We start from the raw sequence: 27,533 nt of genomic DNA, 5'->3' as shown, positions 1-27,533 counted from the left end.
AAATAAAAACCAAATGACCATAAGACGACAAACAGAAAGGAAGACATGTACTTTTTCAAATCTGAAACGAATAAAATGACCAGACGCACTTACAAAGGCATTACACACACACACACACACACACACACACACACACACACCAGATGTTTTTAATGATGCAATAGATGATTCTTCTGTAATTTGAGCCTTAGTTTATCCCCATAGAGGCGTGTTGTACTCATTAGTGGATATAGTTACACCCCAGGGACAATGTTAGCTCACTCACACTATACATCACAGTGAATTGAATGTAATAATTACTGTATGTGGCCTCTTATTAGCTCAGGCTCCTCAGCTTTATCCACTTCTCTCACTTCAGCTGTGCCAACTTTTATTAACATTAGTGAAGGGGAAACAGTGGGTGCTTTAATTCATGTGTTTATTTTAAGTATCAGAACCATTCACAGTTCACACAGTTCAGGCGTAGAGCATTTTCCCTCTGACATGTAAGCTGAGCTCAGCTGTTGGAGTCTCAGCAGTTGACATTGGGTCAGGAGGAAGTTTTAACTTTAAAAAGAAAAAAGAAATGTAAAGTTTAGTGGCAGTTTGGGTGATTTGGGAGAATGTTCACATTTAAAACAATCCAGAGATAGTTGTGTTCACATTGCAAATCATTTGTAGTATGTTTAATTTGATAAAAAAAAATATTATAGCACTCAAAGCATTATCTGAGTTGTAGTTAAATAAATATATGATGTCATGACACATCTATTATGGTAAAGTAAAAACACAATAATACTCTGAATCCCTTTGAATGAAAAGGAGTCCTCAGATATAAAACTATATACTTATAGATGTACAGTAGCTTTGGAAAGTATTCAGACCCCTTTAACACTTTGTTGGATTTATTTGTAAATTTATGAGAAGGACATTTTTTCAACCCATACCCTGAAATTGCTCTTAGAGTTTTCCAATCTTAGAGAAAAAAATCAATGACAGATTTCTTTCATTTACAAAACTGCTCAGATGTTCCTTATTTCAGTACTTTAGAGATCTTGGCAGCAGTTACAGCTTCTAGTCTTATTGGATAAGTTGCTACAAGCTTTGAACAAATGACATTTGGCACTTTATCTCATTTATCCTGGCAGCTTCTCTCAAGCTCCATCAAATTTGATGGGAGGCATCTGTGAGTGCCACCACATGTCTCCCCTGATGTTCTGTGACGTTCAACGCTCTGTGGCTGGGACAATCAAGGACGTTCAGAGACTTGTCCCAAAGCCACTCCAGCAGCGTCTTGCTGTGTGCTTCAGGTCATTGTTGTACTGAAAGGTGAAGCATCGTCTCAGTTTGAGGTCGCTTGCACTCTGGAGCAGGTTTTCCTTAAAAGGGATAGTTTACCCACCCCTCCATCGGCATAATGATGAGTAGATAATGAGTGAATTTTCAGTTTTTGGTAAAGTGTTTGAGTCCACAAAACACTTTTGGAGTCTCAGGGGTAAAGTGAAGCAGTTGAATCCAATACAATTAAAGTAAGTGGGGGATCACATCTTCAAATGTAAAAAACAACAAAAAAAACAGAAAAAGCCTCCATAATGCATGATGCCACCATGCAGAGGTGTTATTTGCCAGGTGATGAGCAACGGCTGGTGTTCTCCAGAGTCAGTGTCTGGAGTTCGACCCAGAGGGCTCATTTTTGTGTAATAGACAGGAGAATATTGTTGCTAATGCTCTCAGAGTCCTTTAAATGCCATGTGGCAAACTTTAAGTGGACTATTATGGCTTTTACACAAAGTGGTGATTTTTTATCTAGCCACTGTACCATGAAGTCTTGATTGATTGAGAGATATTAAGGTGGTCGCCCTGGCAGATTCTATCCTCTCTGCAGAGGACTTATGAAGACCCTGACCAAGGTCTACTCGCCCACATCGGATTGACGGCCAAATCTAGGAAGAGAGCTGCTGGTTCAAGACTTCTTCCCTTTTACATTTGTTGAGGTCACTGCTCCTGGGAACATTCAAAGCTTTAGAAATGGTCTCATTATCTGAGCCTGATCTATGGCTCTCCACATTTGGGCAGCTTTGGCTTTGGCAGTAGAGAGGGTTGTTCACTAAGGAGAATGGTTTGATAACTGGCTCCTCCAGTCTCTATTCCAAAGTGTCCTTACTGAATATACTGACAGTGTATGAATGGTGTGTGATAGAAGAGCGCTGCATAAAGAGGTGCTGTATGAATGCGTGAGTGAATAGGTGGATGTAAATAGAACTGTAAAGTGCTTTGTCGATGAGCCTGGCAAAGTGATATTCAAATTCAGTCTATTTGCCATTTACAATTTTATTTAATGTCCACGGAGAGACTGTCTTCTATATTTTATTTAATGCAGTGTAAATGGTGGGACGTTGTGTACACATGTATGTCTTTCTAAATTATGCCTAATCTATTCACTTTGCCGCAGGCGGACGCTAAACAAGTTCTAGACAAATCTCAAGGATACTTAAATCAAAGAGGAGGCACCTGGCACCTGAATACAAATTTGAGCACCACAGAATAGGGTCTGAATACTTAAAAAAAAAAAAAAAAAGACATTTCAGTTTGCAAAAGAAATGTGCAACAACTAATTATCTTGTCGTTAGGTGCAATTTGATCCATTTACAAATTTCTAACAATAAAAGGGAAGAGGTCTTAATACTTTCTGAAGCCGCAAAGCTTTGTCAGTGCTGACTATTTTTTGGAAGTCTATGAAAGCCCTACTAAATCAGTCTGTTGACTTAAATTTGTATGTCTTTTAGATGAAGAACTGTATTATACAGCTTATACCCAGGAATAGACTGACCATAACTGAGCACTAGTCAGGCTTCTTCACCAAGAGCAGAGAAAGCCTCAGGAGGAATCATAGGTTAGGTGCTAACATCTGCTGTGGTACTGTACAAGCACTTCCTCTGGCCTGTGGGTGGATAGACGGCAACACAGTGGTGTCTGGTTGTCTATTAAAATCTAAATTTTTCTGCCTGCCTAGCTGTCTTTTTGTGCTTGTTGAATATTCATCTGCCTGTACCTTTTGCTCTGTGTTCTTATCCCTAAAGTCTCTCTGCTGAGAAAGTGCCTCAGGCGCAGCCGTGCACAGAGAATGAGTTGTCAGGGCAATCACATGTTCCTTTTGTTTAATTGAGAACAATACAACAGAACTGTAAAGAGCAGTATGAGGCAGAGCACGGTGCAAGATAAGAAGAACAGATCAGAGCAGTGCAGAATAAAACAGGGCACGGCACAACACCAGAAGACAACAAGCAGGAGCTGAAAAGATTACAAAGCAGAGGCAGCGCGCCAAACAGTGAGAGAAGGGAGGGCAGAAGATATGTGAAGGAGGGTGTCAATGTCTGCCTGTGTCACTGGTGATTCTGATGGCACTTTCTTCCCTGCCTGAGGCCAGATGGTGTTCAAGTGGTCACTTCTCCTTCTCTTCTTATTTCTATTCCACCGAATCACCATTCAATCTTGGTATTGGGCTCATGATGAATGCGATATCCAACTTTGATCCTGTTGAGACTCTGTTCTGTTGTAAGCGTTAATTACTTGATTTGTAGGCACATAAGGTGCTGTTTACCAAAACCTGCAGCAATTGAGATCAATGCCGCAGGGGCTCTGGTAGTAATTTCAATCGGTAGAGCATTCCTTGCTAGATCAGTCAAGCATTCCTCACTCTGAAATTCAAGTAGGAGCAAGCGTGACTTTTTTTTAGGTTTTCATCCAATATTACTTGAATGGACCAGTGTTTGAACAACAAGAACAAAAGGAGGGCAGCATCTCTCTGGATGCATTGTGGAAGAACATTGGCTTCTCATTTGCAAATGTTATGATCAGTGATAATTAAAAAATAAAATCCACTCTTCATTCATAGTTTCCAGAGGATGAGATTCATCCTGTAGATCTCTTTTCTTTTGATCTTGATCTATTTGGATAATGGCAGGATGCCCCCGGTGACAGTCCCTGTGGTACTCCCTGAGTTCAGAAAAGTTGAGAAATGCCAGCACAGCTACACAGCATGTCAAAGTCCAGTTGGCTCTCTCTTGACAACATAAATACTTAAAAATTGCACTGAATTCTTCATGAAGCTTGAATATTGATTTTGTTCTCAATGGTGTGAATTCATTTGTCCTGTTTGCTTATTTCAGCGACGACATGTTTGGAACTGTGTGTAAATACCATCCTCTCTTCACACGCACCTCCTCACCTTCTTCTTGTGCTTTCATTTCTCTCTCCCTCTCAACATCGTCCTTACTCAATTTATTACCGTTGGCAGGGCCTTGTCTGAATTTTTGAAACTATTGGTTTGTTTCTCATGATACATTCCTGCTTCCCATGTTTGATTCCTTTCTTTCTTTAAAGAAAACATAACATCTATTTCATAGTGATATATAGAGTGGCTTTAAATAAATTGTAGTACTGTAAACATGTATTTTATTCATTTAACTCAAAAGGTAAAGCTGAATTTACTATGAAATAAAACATTTGAACTTCTGAGGATACTTTGAGCAGTAAGTAAAATACAAGTTATATATCAAAAACACATTTATTTTTATTGCATTTATTTAATATGTTTAATGGCATGAATGTTGTTTTAAAATGTTCTTTAGAATAAAATGATCATTACAGCTTCAGTGTAGTGTTGATGGTGGTGCACAGAGGCTCAGGTGGGTCTAGGGGAAGATAAAGGCCTAATACAGACCTGGTAAGCACAGGAGTCTCTCAGATGAGTACAGATATGAAGTATTATGTATTATAGTCATTGCCACGGTTCTGTGAAAACTATCATTTATGGTTGTTTTGTTTTGCAAGGTTCATAACTTGCTTTACCCTATGACATTTATTATAGTGAATTTATATATAAACTCAGGCCCATTTTTCAAAACATCAGAGCATTTGAGACTGATCGACTGCTTTCCCACTTTCTACTTTCAATCATATCCATATGATAAGACAGCCGACTTGCAACTTTCCTTTCCTAAATCCATCACAGTGAATACACAGATCAATTTGGTTCAGATGTCTTTTTGACACATGTAGCTACAAGCAGGAACTGGTTAGAAAACTATTACTTATTGGAGCATATAAGATATAACCTCCAGCACCTGATAAGAGCTGTCTGCTGCAAAACATGGTGAGATAGAATATGCAGAGCACAGTGAGATTTATAGAGTAAATCATTTCATTTCTTGCATTCAAAAGCTTGATGATTATATCAGAAATGTTGGAGGGTCGGAGTTGCATTCAAGCATTTTGAATAAAATGCCATAGAAATCCTGGCCCAAATGAATGGCAGACAAATATACAAGACATGCAGCATTTCCCCATTCATTTAGACTAGACTGAACTCTAGGATGCCTTTTCATGAGGGTAGATGACTACAGGGGGAGGTGACCTTACTGATATTAAAACAAAATGCACCACATAGCCCGAGGTGTCATTTGTAAAATGGTCAGCTAAGCACTCGTGGTTAATTTATGGCGATCTATAGCGGACAAAATCCATGTGGTGCCTGGCAATCAAGCCGACTTAAAGTGCAGAGATTAGAGAAGGATATCAGATTAATGCCACAGATGTTGGTCAATGAGTCACATACTGAATATATATCACAACAATCTCCTCTGCCAGATGAGCCAAGCAGCCAGTTCAGTGATTGCTGCATTGATTCTAAAGTCCTTCAAGGTGAGAACGTTACCAGGGGTATTTTTGAGGATTGTTGAGAGTTTGCAGCAGCATTAAAAGAACAGAGCGATCATGGACCATGATGAACATAAACCAGGAGAGTAGCCTGCAAACATCATTTTCTGGACATTTCTTTAGCTAACCACTTAGTAAAACGCAAAATAACTGAACTGCAAATGTTGATTCAGACATTGTGTGTATATATATATCTGTATATCAGAGCTCAGCCTGTCAAACACACAGCCCGATTGAAGTAAAGAGAAAAATTCTGTTATTTCCCCTAAGTTCTTTTTATTCCTTTAATATGAATAAACTTCTCATCATAAACAATGACATTTTCTTGACTGCAAAATAAATTACTTAAATAAATGACTGAAACAGAAGCTTGTTTTTCAGTGTATTTAAAGATGGCTGAAATGACAGCTCCACAAAGGTGGAGCTAGAGCATCTTGATCGCCACCTGGTGGCTGGTTGCAGTATAAGTCATGAATCCAGCCTCTCCCATGTTAGCTGCGAGCACATGAACCAAATTAAAAGTACCGTCAAACATATTTTTTCAAAGATGGCCATTTTCTGTATTTCTTATTACACTGATGTTCATCCAAGTGCTCAAATTCCTACAAAGCTTGGTTTTAATTAGTAATTTAATGCTATAAAAATGGGTTAAAAAGTTATTAATGAGGGCTGAGACTGACTCACTATTTGTGGAGCGTGTGTATCAGCATACCACAGCTCCATCCCCAGATCGCTACTGTGCAGACTCAGACTCCAAACGTGCAAGATGGCAGCACTTGTCAGATCCTGGACATTTCAGCGTCTCAAGTTGAGACTAGCTGTCCATCTTTATATGTAGTCTACAGTTCACACCAGATAAGCTTCTGTAATTGGATTGATTAAGATGCCATCATGGAACTGAATCCAGTTCCCTTACAAAGATGAATCCTTTAAACTCAACACAAACAGTCTGAGCAAAGTTATTGTTCACCAAGTTACACGAGATAATTAGACATCACTCACAACAATTCACTTTACATTTAGACATGCTGCTGGAACTGAAGACACACCCATTCTCCAAATCACTCTCAATCATAAAATCCAGCCACCAGCCACAGCCATAATTCATTCATCTTTCCATAACACATTTTTTTAATGCAAGGATTTTGGTAATCATTTCTGGATACAAGGATCCTGGAGAACATTGGGTACCAGCACCTCAGAGTTGGATGATGATACACACATTCACTAATCATAATCCAGATTTTTCCGGATAATCCTCAAGGCAAAAAAATCCCCAATAGACAACTCTAATAAGAGGCTGGAGGGAGGCTCAACCCCAAAATGCTCAGGGAAATATTATATTGAAATTTGTCGTGATTTACTTGCAGATTGTTATTCAGGCTGTAGAGATGTAAGGTTTATTAATACCCGCAACCACCCGAGCAGTAAAAGAGTCAATTAGCACTGCCCAACCTGCAATAATATGTGTTAATCAACCACCTGAACCTCCAGAAATATCCAGTTTAACGTGATTAAAGCAGTAAAGTAGTCTGCATTGATTGATGAAGATGGATTCTGACAATATCTTTTGCTCACAGCTGCTTTACAAGCTTCTCCTTCAGGTCTTTAAATCCATGCAGCCATATGAAGGCAACAGGACACATTTAATTAATCTACAGACTTTATTTCAGCTCTTTCATCCTGTACATCATGAAGTATCCAACATTTTTCATCAGTGTTTTATTCCAGAAATGCTTCACAGTGCTAATACTGTCACATCGCAATTTATATTTTACAGTAACCACTACTGGCCTCGTTTTAGTATCAGAACTTCGGGGCCGTGCAGAGAGATGTTTGGAAACAATGACAGACACTCACAACCGCTTCGCTGATTCGTCAGGCTAATATCACATGGCCCCATCTCAGAGAAAACATCCAGCATTAGCCCCAACTATCAGCCGAAATGAAAACATAATCAGGCTACATCCATATTTCTGTTTCAGCAAGTATGAACCAGTAAGTCAGCATAACCAGAAATAAAGACTGACCAGATGAAACATCATTAAAGGGTCACAAACGTTTCAACCTCTGAAGCAGAAAGAAAAATGAAATGAAAACCAATTGGGAGCATAAACATTTGCGATTCATTGCCTTTGCCCTGGTGTTCATCAATTTTTTTATTTTGTAATAAATGGAGTAACAAAAAGAAAATTTCACCGAACTGAAAAGATGAAAGAGATTGTTGTTCCCAGCGATATATTCTCAAAGGCACAGACAAGTTCAGTGATCCGAGACCCATGCTGATGAAGTGAAGTATATAGGGAAAACACACATACAGAATTAAAAGCACTGCCTTGGGTAAAAAAAGTATCTATTTTTAAACACATCAAGACGGAGAGGTTCTTTAACTTCTCTACCGGTGTGTTTGCTTTTGCTCCTGTAACTTGTAACTTATTTAAGCTGCTGCCTCTCTAAACATGAGAGTTCTGCTCTGTTTTTCACAGTGGAATTACTTTGTAGTTAGGAGAACTCTCTGTTTTCACTACTGTTGCACAGCAACAGTTTTTTACTCTTGGTACTGGCTGATCAGCCGACCAGATGGCGACCAGAACAACACAGATCTGTTGTGCTGGTCGCCAGAACAATGGTCATCAGGAGGATGATACACAGAGGATGCAGAGGAGGAACATAGTGATGAGGGAGGAGCTGGATCCAAACAACAAAAATGATGGAGTAGAGCATATCTTCCTTTTATCATCATGACATGAGATTGGTGAATAATAAAATAGATGACTTAGTAGCCTCAGTGTTGTGTATTTGACAAAGACGTGTTTACAGAGAGATTCTCTGCAGCGCTGCCACTGACAGATTTCAGACAGTACGAGTGGACAGGAAGAAACAAGGCGTTATACTTGTTGCTGTTATTAACAACATATGGTGCCACCTTGTGATGAACACTGGTACCCCACAAGGATGTGTTCTCAGCCCCATGCTCTACACACTGTTCACATACGACTGCGTCTCCTCTCACAAGTACAGCATTATCCTGAAATGTACTGAAGACACCACAGTCACTGGACTTATTACTGGCAGCTAGGAAACAACTTATAGAGGTGAGGTGGCAAGTCTGGTGTCATGGTGTGAAGGGAACAATCTCACCCTCCTCAACACAGACAAGACCAAGGAAATGATCGTGTGAGAAAGGAGAACTCATCGGCCACTGTGAATTTTGCATTCTGCGCATGCTCGGGAATTTCCACCGGGCCTTTCACCCAGGAATGGAAGGCGACGGCTCTGATAATAAATAGCAGTGTTGTTGCCAGAAAAGGTGAAACGACACCATGGCTTCGACGAAAGCAACAACTCACTTCTGGACGGACGAGGAGACCCGATAGAAATGTCGCTAGATAGTTTGTTGTTGCTGTGACGTGTAGGTCAACTGGAAGTGGCTCTACAACCACTTGTTGAAAGGGCTACAGCGCCACATAGCGTAGCAGAGTCAGCCATGCACCTGCCATTTATTCGATTCTCTGAACGGCATATATACTCAGACAAGTGACAGTGGTACACCGTTCAGTGACAAAATCTGTATATGGCTTAATCATATCAAGCTATCCCATGAATACGTACTGACAGAGAGCATCTTGACCAGCTGTATCACTGTGTGGTACGGGAGCACCACTGCAATGGGCCGCAGGTGCCTGCAGAGTGGTAAAGACTGCTGAGAGGTTCACCAGGACATCGCTACCCTCTCTGCAGGACATCGACCACTGCAGAGTCCACAGAAGAGCCTGCTCCATGGTTAAGGACTCCACCCACCCTCAACATGGACTGTTGACACCTCACACACACACACCCTAACCAAACTGCACACAATGTGTGTTTTTGCAGTCTCAACCGTTCTACTGTCCATTGCACTGCTTTACACTATTTCCCCGTGATCAATAAAGTATTTCTGATTATGATTTCTGTCTATTGCACAGAAGTTTCATTGCACATACTTATGTTTTTCTTACATTGATAAATATATATTTTTTATCACATTTAAAGCAAGGTATTTATATCAGAAGGCAAAATAAGAATTTCATTGTACCTTTGTTGAATTGTGCAGCCACATCAATACATATAACCCACAGAGTTCTCTCATCAATACGTGGCTGTTGTTTAATACCCCCGTCTGCTGACCTGGCGGCCATGTGATGTCACCCACTCAGTTGTTACGAGACTCAATGTTATGGCCACAAACAGAAAATTAAAAACTGGCTCAACTTTGTGGCCACAACATAAAATTAGGACACAGAGTACTTTGTTTCAACAAAAAAATTGGAAAAGTAATTTACTACAACTATGGGAGTCTGGAGGTCTGGCCAAAAATAACAAAAGATGAGGAAGTCTGGGCCAGCCCACAGGGACCGTAGGACCCAGAGCTTCCTCCTCTGAACTAATACACATGAAAGGTCAGTCTAAACTAGAAATAAAGCCCGGAAACTAGACTACCAGACCTCCAGCCTCAAACAGTAAGAAACCCAAAGAATCAGAAGCACATTCTCTAACATCATCAACACAATCATCATCATCAAGCTGCTGCTGGGAGCGACAGCGAGCCTCTTCTGCACCCTCCCTTAAATACTGGGCAGGGCCACAATCAGCTGATCTGTCACACCTGTGAGGAGAGGAGCAAAGAGCAAAGGAGGGGGGGGGCACAGGAAGGTGGGAGCGTGTAACACTCAGATGTTAATCCAAGGTCTGAGGTTCAGAGTCTATCTGATCACAAGTGGACAGATCTGAATTTGTCTGTTCACACCTGCCTTAAATTAAAATGCATGTGATCACTTCCAGAAATGCATCCATATGTTCCTGTGTGCAAATAATCACCACGGTCCAAGACAAGTGAGGAGGGACTGAATGAATGAATGCACGCAGCTGGGAAGATATTACCCATTTAAGAAAAGTAGCAGTCGTTATGCGATCAGTGTTGATAGTGTGGCTATAAACAAATCAACATATGGAAAATGAGACGTGTAAGTTTGATTCATTGTGAAACTGTAGTGGCTCAGAGGGCGTGGGCTGAGTAGGTGTTGTGTGGCCCAGGACAGATTTGTGTTCACAGTGAAGAGAATGGGGCCGCATTTCTCCCAGACCACCTCTTAATGTGGTCTGAGTGATCGGATCTCTGGACACAGTTGGATGTAGTCAGATCACTTTGGTGCTGACCACTTGTGATCGGATCACTCAGGGCGGATGTTGATACCAGGTCTGAACCCTGGTCTCATGTGACACAGCATTGTTTGCACTTTAATATTTGCAAGGTGTATTTATCATTAGTCAAAATAGATGAATCAAGTTTTTCTGATTATGAAAAGCAAATACAGCTGAAGTTGGACTATATACGTGAACCAGGTTGATACATGAGATGGGTATTTGATTTAGTATTATATGAAGTTTCCATGAGGAGGTTTACAGTACGATCGGCTAAATGATTGACATACACAAAAAACTGAAAGAGTGTTCGAGCTAAAAAGAAACACAACACATGCAAGTAATCAGTGAATTGATATTGTTTAACATCATCATTTTCCTGCCGTCATTTGAAGGTACGGACCGGTGAAATAACTGGCATCAAAGTATTGGTACTGTTTTTAAAAGGAAAGAAGTGTCACAAACAAGAGCAGTGAGATGAGTTGTAGACAGAGCACATGGAGACAGATGGCTGCAGTTAACAGAATATATAGTTTGATGAGAATAGTCCATACTGAAATATTGACTCGTGACGATGTGACACTGATCTCATCTCAGGGCAGCTCAGATATTGATTGTGTGAGTGGAAATCCCATTACACATGCAGTCATTCTGGGTCATTTGAACTGCTCAAAGTACAATGGATTCCCCTTCTCATCACGACATAGGATGCTGCCACGCTGAGAGTCCAGTGTGGGAAGAGGTGGCTGCAGATATATATTCCCCTTTAATAGTTAAGTGAGAAGGAGCTGCTCATTCATTTCAAACACTGCCTGACTAGTGACATGACTGAAGCTAGGACATCTGGTTTTGGTGAAAGTATGTACAAAATCTAAAGTAATGCACATAAGTCAAGCATCTGCTCAGAATAGCTCAGAGGTCTGACCAAATTTCTTGTTTTTTCCTGAAAGGCCAGTGGCATCAGTGGAAAGTAACTTTAAAGAAGGGACAAAGTAGAAGTAAGTAGAAAAAGAAAATAGTTACAGGTGGTTAGACGGAGGGGAAGGGGGTGTTAGTAGAAGGCAGGAGAAAGCAGAGAAAGAAAGTGAGAAAGTTAAACAAAAAGAGGAGTGATGGTCAAAGAGACCATAGGACCTTAGAGGCATTGTAAACAAATAAACACATAATCTCTCTTTTCAGGCTCACTCTTCACACACACACACACACACACACACACACCACACACACCACACACACACACAGATACACATACACACAGTCAGAAATACCAATAAATTTCTCCATTCCTCTGTTTGCCCTCTAGAGAGGGCCTTTGAACAGAGCAGATTCATCTTGTATGCCCTGACCTCCTGCTTCCTTGCTCACTTCCCCATGGAGCTCACACTCGCCATTTCTTCAAACACACGCACGCACGTACACAGGGCAGATGGAAGCAAATGTAAACACATTAAGACAAAACCTCCACAAGCAGTGACACACCTGTTGTATCTGCAGTTTCTCTGCTTCGATCTGTCTATAGGTGTCTTTCCACTCATAAAGGCAGAAGCCCTAATGCATGGAGGAGGATGTAGACGGTATTGATCCCTGCAGTACAGTCTCACTCACAGGCAGCTCCAGATCAGATTTCTTTCTGCGCCTCTGTTCACATTGCAGCCCAGCTCGTTTGCTGTGTATTTTTTCACCCAAGTGAGACAAAAGAAATTTTAATAGAGTCAATGTGAAGTGTGTTCTTTGTTTGCACATGTACGTGCACTACAGTATACACAGTGCATACATACCAGAACCTGTTTTTTCATTCGAGTAGCATCGGTTGCATGCTGATCACACTGCAAAAGAAAAGCATGGTATGTGGTCTGTATTTATGTTGCACTCAAAGGGCCATTCATCCATTCACACACATTCATACCATATCCATATGTGCAGCACTTTCTCTTCACTGCACAGCCATCAGGTGTTGTTTATGGTTCAGTAACTTCGAGGTTCAGTATCTTGCCCATGGCCCTCCATCACACGGACTGGGGGAGACTGGGATCCACCGGCTAAACCTTTGGTTGTTAGATGATGACCTGCTCTGCTTCCTGAGCTGCAGCAGTCCCATGTGTGCTTATTGGGGAGTGGAAAGAGATATGGAACACAAAGAGTATAATGAGGTCAATCTGATACATATTTATATAGAAACAAATATTTTAGAGATCTAAAAAGGGAACATTAATAAAAAAAACATAAATAAAAGGTTATGCCAGATGATAGCATAGGCAGCTAGCTTTACCATTGGCTTTTCACTTCTTCTCCAGATATATAGCAGCGTCATTTACATTGATGTTTGGTGGCTAACCAGTTTCCTCTTTTCTTGCCTTTACTGGAGAATAACTACATTTTTGCATTGTTACCACCACACAACTGTCCCTCAGTAAAATAACATTAAACGCATGTATAATTTAAAAAAATGCATCTCACATGGTCAGAAAACAGGCACAACATTTCCATCTGACTTGTGTTTTTAAATGCACTTGTTATTTTGTGGTTACCATGTTAGTGTGCATTGTTTATTGAAATATGTCAGTGCTAAGACTCTGATTTATGTAGATTCTGTGGAGGGATCATGTACATTGAATTAAATAATAGAACATTCTGTTCATTATCTCATTCTGTCAGCACAGAGACAGAACTTATTTTTTATTATTTAATGTGACCCAGCCTCAGGCCTCGTATTCACATTGGCTCAGAGAAACTCTGCTGCTGCAGCGACCAGCTGCTTCTCAACACTGCCTCTGTGTTTGGGTGGCTCAGGCCACCTCACAGTAAACGAGGACCACTGCAGTCGGGGCAGGAAACTGAACCAGTGACCTTGTTTTTGCCAATTCACTGCCTCTCTAACATCAAACTCTCTCTGTGTGTTTTCTGCCAAAAGTCTGTCACTCAGGTTACTTTATTCCGTAATATTCTTCCTTCTCTTGTCATTTAAAGTCATAATGCCACTCTTAAACAGCGGATCTCTTGAAACAATTTCATCTTATAAATCTGTCCGACACAGTAGTTGTGGTAAGGATGACAAGTTGACAGTAAATGAATATTGATTTTTCCTCTTGCAGTGTGCAGCTGGTTTCTGGCTGAGTGACTTTACTCTCACAGAGTTGTCAGAGGGTGGGCCTTTTAATGGAGTGTTATCAATTCACAGGGACTTTGAGTGTTGTCTGTTGGTGTGCTTACATGATGGATTGGCTGCTGGGTGCTAGCTGTGATGTAGGAGCAGGATGTGTGGATTTAAAAGAGGAGCAGAGGTGGATGGAGGGGGAGACGGGAACAGTGCGTATTTAAAAGATGTCATGGAATTGTTTAAGATCACAGATTTTTTTTTATGGTGAAGTCTTACCTCAGATTAATAGGATTTGAGCAGCCGGTGTATTTATAGCCCTGCCAGTTAAAATCGTTTACGGTATGTGATTGCTGCTGCTCTCAAATGTGATTAAAGACAGCTCTCCTTTGTGCGGTCTGTGCTAAAACAGATTTGAAGATGGAGAATGATTCCGAAAATTATTCAGTCAGGATTAATTAATGACATTTGGTTGTAAATGATTAAATATGATCTCGACATTTTATCTTCTCAAAGTTGCTACTTTAGCAGTTCTGCATGGAAAGAAGAACTGAAGAAATACTTGTCTATTTTTAGAAAAAAGCTTTGAAGGGAAACAAGACTTGGCCAGGACCATGTATATGGCCTCACCATATATGTCAAAGTGTCTAGTTGAGATGCAGTGAAAACTGTTGTGGAACTGATTTGCATATCCATGGTGTGCTATAGTGTCAGTAGGTTTCAGCCCTTTATGATCTCTCTGTGCTCACGTTTACAGTGTTTTACTGCAGCTGGATTCCCCACACAGATGTTCTCATTTACATGTTTTCCTGATGTATGCAATAATGACTGACACATGGCCCATTTGACATCCATCAGGCACATAACTAAAGACAAGATCTGCACCATGTGTTTATTTCAGTTTTTTCTCCTAAAATGACCACGAGGGGAAGCTAGAGGTGACAGATTATTTGACAAATTGACTCCAGATAATGTTGAAAGTTGCCTTTTCAAATGCAGCACAACCCAGAGATTGTCTGTATGAGATGACTTCTCATCTAATGGAAATATGCAGTGAATTCTCTGCTCACTGACCAACTCTATTCTCACATCTGCTCAGTCGGACACGACGTAGACCATGTACCATGGAGAATATGGTAAAGTCTATTTACTGTATGGTTCAACCATACACTGTATATAAAGATGGATGACGTGCCTCCACATCCTCCAACTATCTACTTAATGTAGATAAAATACTGAATATGCACACCACCATCTTGTGCATTTGGAGCGAGAGCACTTGAACATACATCAGTTAAGAACTACAAAAAAATAACTGAAACCATCTGTAATAAAATGTATTGGGTATTGGGTAAAGGTTTTGGCTCCAATTTTGTGGCGCAGTACTGTCATCCATCTTTATATAGGACTAAACAGATATGGGTTTGACAGATTCCTACATTTGCGTTCACACATACAGCTCCTCCGGGCAGTGTCTTGAAAAGTTCAGGGGTACAATATGCTTGAAAGCAGCTTTCATGTCTCACACAACACTCACCCTCTTTCTGGGTAACAAAACCTCTGCTCTGCCTCTCTTCAACTGAACAGAGTAGGAGCGAAGACAAGTGTGCCTCTCGCTCACAGGGCACAGCTGGTGGCTGGTGAGTAGGAAAGGTTTGTCCAAAGAGTCGCTCATTTTGTTCTTATGCGCCTTTTTGAAAAACAGCAGCCAAATAATGACACAGGGTTATAAATATATGTGTGTGTGTGTGTGTGTGTGTATATATAAAGCAGGTTATTAAAGGCTAGTGAATTGTGAAGTGTTAACTAAGGCAAGAGGAGTTGGGAGACAAGACACAGGGGATTTGTTGTTCATGTGAAAAGGTCACAGCAATGCTTGAGTGGGTAAAAGAATGCAGGTGGGATGAAGCGTGTGTCTGTATCTGCTGCCCACTGTCTGCAATAAACCCACAAATCAAAAGCTACCACTTTTTAATTAGCAATCATCGCTCTTGCAATGTTAGACTATCCATGTATTATGAGAATAATTCAGATTTTTAAGTTGTCAGTTATGGAAGTGTAAGTAGCTCTAATGAAAGGCCTGGGCAGCATCTTTGAAGCTTATTTAATTCACAACCAAACACTGTCTACAGTGACTGCAGTGGCTATAATCTTAAAGTTATTCGCCAACTACGAGGTCTGTCATAATCTCAGGGACAATATAAATACCCTTAACTCAGAGATAATGGTGCAAAGGACTGAAGCTGTGAATCAGAATTATATTTCCAGTTAAGTGAATATTAGACTGGTACTAGCCAGTCTATCAAGCTCTGATATGTTTATTTTATATATATATATATATACATATATATATATATATATATATATATATATGTATATATATAATAACAGATCAACGTGTTGAAGAGTGTTACCTTTATCCAATATAATGACAGATACATTGACCCAGTCCAGCTTAAGTATGAAAGTACTGAATCCTCCTGTTGTTCCTTTGGCAGTTACTGAAGTTACTGTATCTCGAATGAATCAATTGCTTTTGGTCTGAAACGTTCCTGTGATGATACTAATGTTAAGCAGCATAACATCCATCATTTTCCCTTGATATGCAGCATTTTCACATCCCACTAAATCAGATGTGCTCTGAAGCTAACAATTAATTAGTCTTTTAGCATCATTTCGCCAGTTGCTTTGCAAACCTCAACAATTTCTCTCTGCTGTCCCCTCTCTTGGCTGTGGTGTTACCAGACACATTGGGCAGAAGAATAAGGGGTTGTTGGTATATGATTGAACAGAGGAAAATGTTTTGTTGTAAAGACTCCAAGCCTTATTTTCAAATCAAACCCAGACAAATTACCACATTTCCTATCACTTTTTGTCAGCAAATGATGCTCAAGGCTCCATTAAATAGCAATTCTCTCTTTGGCCGTGCCTTAATTGACTGAAGGATCTTTTAATTGAATTTAATTTAATATGTACTGCTAATGCCTGCACTGATTAAACCTGCGCTACTGTCTGTCTCAACCACAGTGCTGCTGCTGGGCATTTTCCTCTACACCCGCTGGAGGAGCTACAAAGGGCTGAAGGAGGGCGTTTACCACGTCTCAGCGCACCACGACGGGTGGGAGGACATCCGAGAGAACGTCCTCAACTATGACGAGGAGGGAGGTGGGGAGGAGGACCAGGTACATCACCCACACGTACACTCACACACGTGTTCTCACCATTAAAACGCTTTTATACCTGCGCTTCCATGAAGGTGAATCATTTTTCAACAACACAATTCTGGCTGTTATTGGTATTGATTATTTTGGAAATACTTATAGCAGTGGATGCAATGGATTCACTGCGTGTGTTTTAATTATCGTTTTAATTAACGTTTTAATTAGGCCCACACAAAATACAACAGCCACTGTAACCCACAAGTACTCAGCAGTCCTTAAGCGCCTGTATAATGTCGAGGCTTTGATCGAAACAAACACACATAGCCGCTGTGCTGCTTGTGCACACATTTGCTCACACACATACACACACGCACACACACAAACACAGAATTGGAAAAGATACCTTCTTACACAGGTTGTAATCACACCTGGTATCCTAAAGCCCTCACGGTCTTGTCCCCCTTATTGTAAATCACTTGCAGTCAAACATGCAAAGCAAACACACACACACACACACACACACACAGATCCCCTATAGCAGAGCAGATGCTGTAGTTAATTCTCAAGGGTCCTGTTTGAAAGCTCTCTTGAGGAATAAAAACAGCACTTTCCACTCATCACATAATCAGTTTTACAAAGCGACCCACACCTCCTCTGTGTGTATCGTCTCTTCCTCCTCCTCCCACGTCCCTGGGTTTTTCTGTTTTTTCTTCTTCCTTTTCATCTCTGCTGCCGTGGTTACAGATTTGGTGCAGTCACATTAGCGCTCAAGAGACTGGATACAGCGGTCACAGTGTGTGTGAGTGTTAGTCCTAACTCAAAATTGAGCTGAAGGAACGAACTTTCTTTTCTTCGTTACAGTTCTTTATGACATAATAACTTCTCTCTTACATCTATAAGCTCCAACTCCAACACGATCTGCTCAGTCGCCATTGTTCTGAAGTAAACAGAGATGCCAGAGAATTTGTAAATAAGTGGACCAGAATTCGGAAGAGACTCAAAACCAGCAGTTACTGTACTGCCACTGGCGGCATGGCGGTGTAATTGCAGCGTGACTCACACTCACACCTTTGCATAACCATGAATGAATGCTCAGCCTGCGTGTAGGCTACATGCGTACTTACAGCGTAGCTTTGATGCAGAAGCGTGAATTGGGCTAAGTGGCGTCTACTATACCCCAATTCAACAGAATATGAGGAATGGATGGAAAGAGAGAGAAGCCCTTCATCGCCTGTATTAATCACTTCCACCCATAGTTTTTATCTCCTCTGCCTCACACATGCACACACAAACGCACACAGACACACACAGACCACACACACACACACACAGACAGTCCACTCAAATGTATGATAATTCTCTGAGACAGTAAATGGAGATAGATTGGAAACTTAAACAGGTGAAACGTTCACAGCGAAGGTAACAGGAAGAGGTGATTGTCTTTCACCTCTCTTTTCATTTCTTCTCTCTCACTGCCACATTTCATTTTTTTACTGCCTTTCCCCCAAAACATTCAGTCTTTCTCTCCTTTTTTCACAGCTTCTGTGCTGGAGTTTTTCTCTGCTCATGTGTGTGGCTGTTTACTTGTGTTTCCAGAATGCCTATGACATGGCAGAGCTGCAGAAGTCCCTCCAGCCGAGCCCGGCCCAGTCGGTCCAGTACTGCCGCTCCAGAGCCCTGCACCATCCTCCTCCTCCTCACCATCACCACCACTTGCTACACCAGGCGCCCCCTGCCACGCCCTCCGTCCAGCCACTGGACTCCCTCAGTCGGACAGCCAGCTCCACAACCCTGCCCCCCTCAGCAGCCTCCACCTCCTCCACCGCTACCACCACCACCAGCATCCGCAGGGATGTCCCCCCTGCAAGGCTCCCGGCCCAGGGCCAAGCCCGGCCCTCCCAGCTGGCACGCCGCTCCCTGTCCTTCTCCAGCCAGGACCTGGCACGCTACCTGTGCGAGATCATCCGCGATGCCGACCAGCATCCAGACACTGGGCCTTTCGACTCCCTGCAGGTCTTCTCCACTGAGGGAGGAGGCTCGCCCGCCGGGTCCCTCAGCTCTTTCAGCTCAGCGGGGCTGGATGGGGCCAGTGGCGGGGAAGGAGGAGGGGAGGCGAGGAGAGAGGAGACACTCGAGGAGTGGGGGCCTCGCTTTGAGAAGCTGCGGGCCTTGTACGAGCGAGCGGAGGCCAGCGACCTCTGAGTTCGGGTGTACCCAGACCAAAACTGCTAGGACCTTGAAAACCGGCCCGCCTGAAACAATTAATTAGACACTTACTGGTGACCGAGGCGGAAAATCAGCGAGCGGCTGAGTGACAGAGAGAGACTCCCAGCACTTGCTGGCAACTTATACGGAAGGTGTTGTATTTACTGGATGATGAGGCCTGTCAATCAATGCGGCGGCTTAACAGACAGATGAAAGTGTCCCTCTGAAAAGACCCTGTCGCTTTGTGCTCCCTCCACTTCGGACAACAATATTGAAGGAGCAGACTTTATCAAACCTGCCAGTCAGGTTAAAGGCTTCAGGACACAACCCTCCACCACGGCTACTCATCATGATGGAGCTTAGCTTCACTGTCGGAAGAAAATGATGAAAAACCCAAATGCCCTCTGTTTTCTAATTCTAACATCGTGAGCTGCTCTGGACTTAAATGTAACACAAAACACATTTTGCCCAAGTTTTACATAAAATGTATTTTTAGCACCTTGTTGCTGAATTGAATCTTTGTAAATAAAGAGAGGACAGTATATTCCACACTGCACCGTTAAGTAATGAAGCAGTGAAAATGGGTGGGATCATACTGACTATAGCCCTTATGATACGGTTTGGATTTTCACTATATAGTGGACACGTGGTGTTCTCACTGCCTGGCTGTACACAGCTTCTATCAATGTTTGTATGAGAAAAAGTGCTTCAACCATCACTGGTTTGCGGGGTGACTTTTTTTTTTTCTGGTAAAGTGTCTTTCGCTGAGTTGAGTAATTCTGTATTGGTTGGGTGTTTCAAGTTTCAAAGCTCCGTGGGTTGTAAAACATCAAGCTTTCTACTTACTACTGCACCCTCGTGTTCATTTGATTTCCTATTCTCGTTCCCACTCCTCTGCTGCCTGTTCCTCCTCACCCGAGGGAGGGTGCACAAAAATTCAAACAGCTTTGTTACAAAGAAATGGGACTGGACGTGCGGACCTCAGGAGAGAGGAAATGCTTGCTCTGTTGCTCTGCTCCATGCACACTCTTTCTCAGGCATACCAAATGTGGTGGCTGCCAGAGACTATTTTAACTGACAATGGCTCGGTAGAATACAAATAACGCCACATGGCTTTCAAAGGTGTCTACTCAATAAAAACAAATGTAGGAAGAGGATGATTTAATGTGTAATGATAATTCAAATATAGTTCTGACCTATCATACCTGTGCCATATGCATTTCAAAAACAACTCTTGAGCATTGTCCCTTGCTAAATTCACATTCACTTGGCTGAAAGTGAGTTATAATTGTGATTGTGGGAAATTGGACTGAAATAACACTTATTATCTGAGCTTTGGGCACAGTGGCAAGCGTTCCTCTGGTTTGCCTTCTCTCTCACATCAAGTTGATGGATCCTTTTTTTTCACCCCTCTCAACTTCACGAAAAAGGGACTTCCTGCTGTTGTAGAAACATTGAGAAGAAAGGGCAAAAGAAGAGGCAAAGAACAATAACAAGCAGCGAAGGGGGAGAGCAGAAAGGGGCCTGTTCTTTTCACCTTTGATAAGAGAGATGATTACAGGATAGAGGGTTGAATCAGAGAGTGAATGAGCGAGGGAGGCAGGGAAGAATCATCTTAACAAGTGCCTGGCTCTGTGGTGAAATTTGCCACTAGTGCACCATGGAGCTCAGTGGCTCCGCAGGGAGCTGTAGAGAGGGGACAGATGCTGGGAGAAATGGTTTTCTGCAGAAACGGTTTGTTGCACAGCAAATGGCATAAATACACGAGTCCTCACTCCCACAACAACACACCCCCTCATCCACTTTTCTTCAAGCAATCACCCCCCACAAAAAAAAAAAAAAAAGCGAAACTGGCTTCTCCTGGTATTTCAGGTGGTTTGTTCTGCTGGAAGCAGCTGCACCACTGTCATCGTGCTCTTTTTTTGTTCTCATTCGTCTTCACATTTGGCAGAGCCGAGCCTGTTGGCAGAGAGCATTTAGAGGGTAGGAATGTGTGAAAACACGTCAGGCCACTAAGCCTAATAGAAGCTGATGGCTTGCTGTCACGCTGCGAAAAGACACCAAAGGATTGCGGGTACTTTAAAAAAAAAGTCAACAGAGGAGTCGATTCCCAGATTGCGACTCTCCAGAAACGTGCTATTTTATGGAAAGCCGAGGCAACTGCGGATTTTGAAAATGAGAGACTTGGCTGTCAGGTGAGGCGGCAGCACACTGTGGGATGACACCTGATAGTTAGACACAGGATTCTTCGTTTATTTTAATAGAGAGTAGGTATTTCCTAGGCAGGGATGTTTTTATTCTCCTGTAGAGTGAGGCTGAGCCACACAGAGTGGGGGGGATGAAGATGCTTCATGCCTCACTTCCTCCTCTCTGCAGCTGTGCAGAGCAGCAGCTCAATTCCCATCTCCATTCATTTGTACCATAAAGCAGCTTCCTAAATGTTGTGTTCTGGGTGCAGACCTGTTGTGAACATAGTTAATGTTTTTACCTCATTTGTAAATACAGAGATAGATCCGTTACAAGTATCGCTGTTTGCCAAGAAAAGCACCATAGGTTTAAAATGTGTAGCTTCTAAGACAAAATAAAAAGAATCTAACCGGACATATCTTTCTTATCATCATGATGGTGATGAGCTTTGGACAGTTATGTAAGTGTTTTGTATTTGCTTTGATCATTTTCTTTCCTCAATAAATTCTTTTATTTGCACCAGTGACTGTGCTGCATCATGACTGCATCTGTAAAAAGAAAGAGAAAATGAAGGTTCTGACCACACATACTGAAAAAGAAATACTTTTATTGGTCATACTGTCATGGAACATAGATGTGTCTAATAACTACCACTGGCATTGGAAAAGATTTCAACTCAACTCAGGTTATATCACATATCACTTCCACCAGTACATTGCTTGGCACGGAAACACTTTTGGGTTGTAAACATTCACTAGTGCGTTTGATGTCTGATATGAAAAATGTCCAACAGTAGAAAACCTAGCTGAACAACATGAGTAAAGTGGAGTCAAAAAAAAAAAAGGACATCAAAATAGAGGAAATAGCCACAGGCACTCACAAACATACATCATTTTTTTATATAAACCCAGAAGTCATCTGTTTCCACTCAGACCGTATCAGTACCTGTGCTCAAGATGATAATATTCAGGGTCACAAGGTGCAACAGTTTCCTGTCAGTCACTTCTGTAGTACCAGTGTGTGCACAGTGGTCTGTCAACACACGCTATTGAAACCCTTATACTCCCTGTGGAAATGTCACAACAACAAATAGTTGCGATGTTTTTAAATGGCACAGACTCAGTGAGAAGCCTCTGTATTGATGCTTCCACTTAACAACTCTCAGAATGGCACAGTTAGCAAAACTGCAGTTCGTCAGAAGTAGATAGAACATTTAGATCTGAAATGTATCAGACTCAGTTGATCCCTTCTGCTTGTGATAACAAACTGGAATAATACGATCACATTCAAACCACTAACTGAATACTGTTGAGGACACACGTGCAAAAACAACTCTGGCCTGTGGTAACATGGATGTACCACTTAATGTAGCACTGCAAACCAGGAGAGCCGTACACTGTACATAAAGATGGATAACGCGTCTTCATGTCTTCCCACTGTACAATGAAGCCAAAATATCCCAGATATAGGAGCTGCCATCTTATTTATGATGTCATTTGAGCCAGAGTCGGTGTAACAGTGATGGTATTGAGGAACTGCAGTATTAGTATTAGTACTAAGTGCTCCATCAGTTGTAACCGAACGTTTCAAATACATGAATACTTGGATGGTTTTTTTTCCCCTTCCTTTATTCAAGAGGATTTATTTCAGTTTGAGAGCAAGACTTGTTTTAATTTTCCGCTCGCACTCAAATACACCCTGTGCTTTAATTTCCTGCACTTCAGATTTTCTCCTTGCGTCTGCTGGAGTCTGTCAAAACTCCCCATCCAATAGAATGTTATAGTGAGGAGGAATAAAGGTTCCCGCCCTTGTTGTGGGGGTGTTATCTAGATGTCTTTGACAGACCCATATGGACGGTTACTTTGACAGGGTACAGAAAAAATGACGTCATGGTGCATGGTTTATTTTTCCTGCCTCTGTAACACAATAACTTCTAGAACCTAATTTACTGCCTATTACATCCCACCCCTTGATAGTTGCCATCGTAATGTTAATCAATATTATTCACTACACATCAGTGGTTTAACATAGTGATTGATCCGTGTACACTTCCCGTATCCAACAGTGGGACTGCATAGAGCCGACATCCTCAGCCTTTGAGAAGAGAATCATCTTAGAACCAGGCTTCATCACCAAAACATCACTCTCCAACTTCAAACATGCTCTCCAGTTTATGAAAAAGAAAAATCCTACACTCTGTTAAAGGTTTAGTGTGTAGAATTTAGTGACATCTAGAGGTGAAGTTGCATGTTGCAGCTGAACACCCCTCACTCCCCCCCTTCCCAACATGAAGGAGAACCTGTGGTGAACTTCAGTTGTCATGAAAACTCAAAAGGTTTTAGTTTGTCCAGTTTGGACGACAGTAGAAAACATGGCGGCCTCCACAGAGAGGACCCCCCTCCATGTTAATATAAAGTATTTAAATATAAAGGGTTCATTCTATGGTAAAGAAAACAACAATTCATTCAATTTAGATGAAACACACCAGTGAAAACATCACTAGGATTAATTTATATTCAATTTCTGCCAACAATCCCTTTCCCCTAAATCTTACACACTGAACCTTTAAATGATTCATTTCTGAAACAAAAGGCCAGAATTCAAGTGGCTGCATTTGTTTCAGCAACATCTACTAGTTCTTTAAAACAAGGCTAAATGAAGTGTTGAGCTGCATTCTATGTGCACACAACTTAATGGATCTCTTCATCTCCTTTTCATTACGGGAACCATAGGCAGACATCACGTCTCCGAGTGAACTACTAATCCCAATATGTATGGAAATTAACAATGCTGAAAAAAAATTACATTAGTACGCTCTTATTAGGCAAACATAATGGAATCACTTTGTTCAAATAAAGCAATCAGACCTTCTAAATTTAACATCCAATATGAAGGCGTGCAGGGGGGGGGGGGGGTCAGTGCGCCACTGTTTCGCACTGATCTAATTGGTATGCATTACAATGTAGCTGTGCGGTTAACTAACAACACGTTATGGAATGCGCCATAACAACCTGGCAAGAGTGTTCGTGCGTCTGCGAGGGTGTGGATTTTCAAAGACGGAGGTCCTTATTAACAAGTGTACAAATACAGGCTGACTGAGATGTGAACGAGGGAGAAGTGTGTAATACCCACATAATGGCTCATTGTAGCAGGCGACACCATGTGTGGCCGATCAATTATTATCGACATAGTACCAGCCTTTCAACCCCCCCACCCCTTTGAGAGGAGATAAAAGAAAAAACGAGGGAGGGGTTCAGATCATTGCGATGTTCTGATGCACTTCTCATCCCTCGTCTGCTGCTGTTTAAATATGAGCCTTTTCTGTCCTCCCCTCTCCACCCCACCCGCCATTTCCTCTCTAACCACAAAGCCTCAGTTTGATATGCAAGTGTGGGCCCTCTCCCTCTCCCCCCCCCCCGTCACAAACTATTTTGGATTGCGGCGGGGAATCAGCGGCGTTGTTAGCCTGCTGCAATTTCCTCACCACTTACATTATTCATGTGTGTTTGTGACTGTGTGTGTGTGAGACAGAGAGAGAACAGAGAGGGAAAAGGTTGTGGCTGCTGCTGATGAGAATCACAGAGCTTACAAAAAGAAAAAAAAACACACATGACAGCAATCACAACAACAACAACACTGTCACAAATATCACTTGGTACCAGCTTTCACCTCGGTTTTTACAGCAGAAACACATTCAGGCAGCGAGGGAACCTGCTTCCACGAAGGCCAGAGTCGAAACCAACTAAATTATTTCTGTCTGGTTTCTCGGGGTAATTGAGAACATCTATCGCTGCGGAGTCAAATGTGCTCGAGCAATGTGCTCTTCCTTTTAGAAAGGGACCTAAAATCTGAAAATGCAACTATAAGCATGTACGTGTATCTGATCTGTGACCAAGTCAAGTTCCACTCCAGGAAATGTTGAATGAACAGCACAGCAGGACATTCTCCGCTCAGACACGTTCACAGCAACACAGGATTCTCTGGAGTGTTTAGGTGGGGGTGACATAGAATGCATCGTAATTCAGCTGTGGAGATCACAGGTTTTTGTTTGCGGCACATCGACTCTTAAAGTCTTTTCAAGGTGACAACCTGTATGGCTCCACTTTTTCACACTGAGATTTTAGGTTTTTTTTAGTGTCACATCATGTTGCGTGTTAGAAACTTCAACATGCCCACTCACTCGCTGTGAGTCCTCTAGATAATCTCCTGCTGTGTTCTCACACGGGCTCATTCAGACATTCCCCAGAGTGTTTACTCTGGGGAACTGACTCGGACATTTGTGTTGCCCCTCCGAAGAACTTCAGGAGATTATCTGGAGTTCAGTCTGAAAGCGGTGGACTTTGAGTTGGGATGATATTGTTACATCCACTGTCAAGAGTAGAATTTGCACTTCACTTTTAAATGAACACAAAAGTTCAGTCCTAAACATGCTGTGGATGAAATCATAAAGACAAACCAGAAACTTTAGAATATAATTAATTCATCACAGTGGCTCTTTCACCATCTTTGCTGACTTTTGTGGGATGGCAGAGCCACAGGGTCCAAAACGGTTGAGGCTAAATTAGCTCATTTACATGCGCGGGCGGTCCAGTAGACTTTTGTTTCTTCTCCTCCGTCAACTAAAACTCTTTCTGGTGTGGCCTTGACAATCATATTATTTCTCAGATCACTACAGTGCTTCCTTAGTTTTATTGGCTAATGTTGGGATATTTAGAGAGAACCTATTGTTCGAGTTTTGATCCACATTTTGCAAATACAGCTAATTTACTAACTGGCAATGTGAATTTCCACCACTGCAGTAGCTCTAACTTGTCGAAACACTTGTTGGGTTCCCATAGCCAGCCTCCATTGTGGATCTAGCTCAAACTCGTATTAAATATTTGTTGAGATCAACAAAATCTTTTGGCAATTCTTTGATTTATTTCATATATTTCAACTGGTAAAGAAGATCTCAACAGAAAACACCGTATGTAATATACTGCGTATCCAGAAAAATGCTCTGTTCATCAGAGTATTACATTGTCAAATCTTAAAAGTGGACCTAAAATACTAAACGTGATCAAGGATTTTAAAAGGTTCTGATCTGATGTTGGCCGTGGATGACTGTGGTTGAACCCCAAACCTATTCTGCATGAAAGAGAAACCAATTATTCTAATAATTCATAAGAACAGTAGCAATGACTTTGATCCTCCTTTCATGATGCCCTGTGTGGAAATGACAATGATGACTTCATATGACACTAAATCCTTAGTGGTTAGTTGTTCCAGACTCTGCCATTTCTTTCTGTCTCTTTTCATCTGTACCGGTGAGAGCTGGGAGAAGAGCAGGTGGACGGGTGGAGGCAGAAACAACCCAAAGCAGGACTCTCTACAGATGCTCCCACACTCCTCTAACTAAAACAATGCAGCGCCGAGCTTGAACCTGCTCACCGCTCCATCACCACAGTTCACAGAGCCGTGTGTTAAAAAATAATGGGCATGATCACAGCTGGGCACTGTGCAGAGAGGAGACAGAAGAACAGCGAGGATTCAGTGCTTTTATCTCTTCTTCTCCTCCGTCTCTCTCCTCTCTGACCTCTGACGGGGTTTTTCTTACAGCCCTGCTCCTTCTATTGAGTCGCACTGGGCTCTGATAAAGTCTTGGCATTTTTCTTGCGTTTCTTCTTGACCCTGTACACGTGGAAGGTTTTGTTCTGGAATGTTCTGGTGAACAGAGCCGTGTAATCTGGTGGGTCCGTCTTGACAGCCTCGCAAAATCGAGGGTGGGAGGCAGGGACAAGGTCCGGGTCGTTCTCTCCGGGTCCATCCATGATCTGATGGCACAGAGAACAGCAGCAAGAATGTCAGATTGTTAACACTGAAGTATATTTGTAGCTGGCTGTGAGTTGATCCACGCTAATAATAAAATTGCATAGCAGCTGCAAGCAGAGACAACAAGGTCAGCAGTGCTTGTAATTTGTTATCAGTGTTAAATTCACAGCTGCAGTTTGTTATCTTCTGGAAAAGGG

The 27,533-nt window shown here is 41.9% G+C and overlaps 2 protein-coding genes across 5 annotated transcripts in view; one reads left to right on the top strand and one right to left on the bottom strand.

The window, feature by feature from the left end:
• LOC109624855 (neural-cadherin) overlaps positions 1-22,049 on the top strand; it is a 271,831-nt gene extending 249,782 nt beyond the window's left edge. Inside the window, exons 36-37 of the mRNA XM_069532203.1 lie at positions 17,000-17,154; positions 18,730-22,049. Of these exons, the coding sequence (XP_069388304.1) occupies positions 17,000-17,154; positions 18,730-19,335 (761 nt within the window). The 3' untranslated portion in view covers positions 19,336-22,049. The remainder of the gene's footprint in view (positions 1-16,999; positions 17,155-18,729) is intronic.
• A 63-nt stretch (positions 22,050-22,112) lies between these two features.
• The window catches only part of dpy19l3 (dpy-19 like C-mannosyltransferase 3), a 55,265-nt gene continuing 49,844 nt past the window's right edge, over positions 22,113-27,533 (bottom strand). For all 4 annotated transcript variants that reach the window (XM_020080343.2, XM_020080344.2, XM_069532240.1 and 1 more), the window contains one exon: positions 22,113-27,338. In XM_020080343.2, the coding sequence (XP_019935902.1) occupies positions 27,135-27,338 (204 nt within the window). In that variant the 3' untranslated portion in view covers positions 22,113-27,134. The remainder of the gene's footprint in view (positions 27,339-27,533) is intronic.

This window comes from Paralichthys olivaceus, chromosome 1 (assembly GCF_024713975.1).
Source record: "Paralichthys olivaceus isolate ysfri-2021 chromosome 1, ASM2471397v2, whole genome shotgun sequence".
NCBI classification, from domain to species: Eukaryota; Metazoa; Chordata; class Actinopteri; order Pleuronectiformes; family Paralichthyidae; genus Paralichthys; species Paralichthys olivaceus.
Note: the sequence above shows the minus strand (reverse complement) of the source record. Positions and strands in the feature narration are given on the sequence as shown.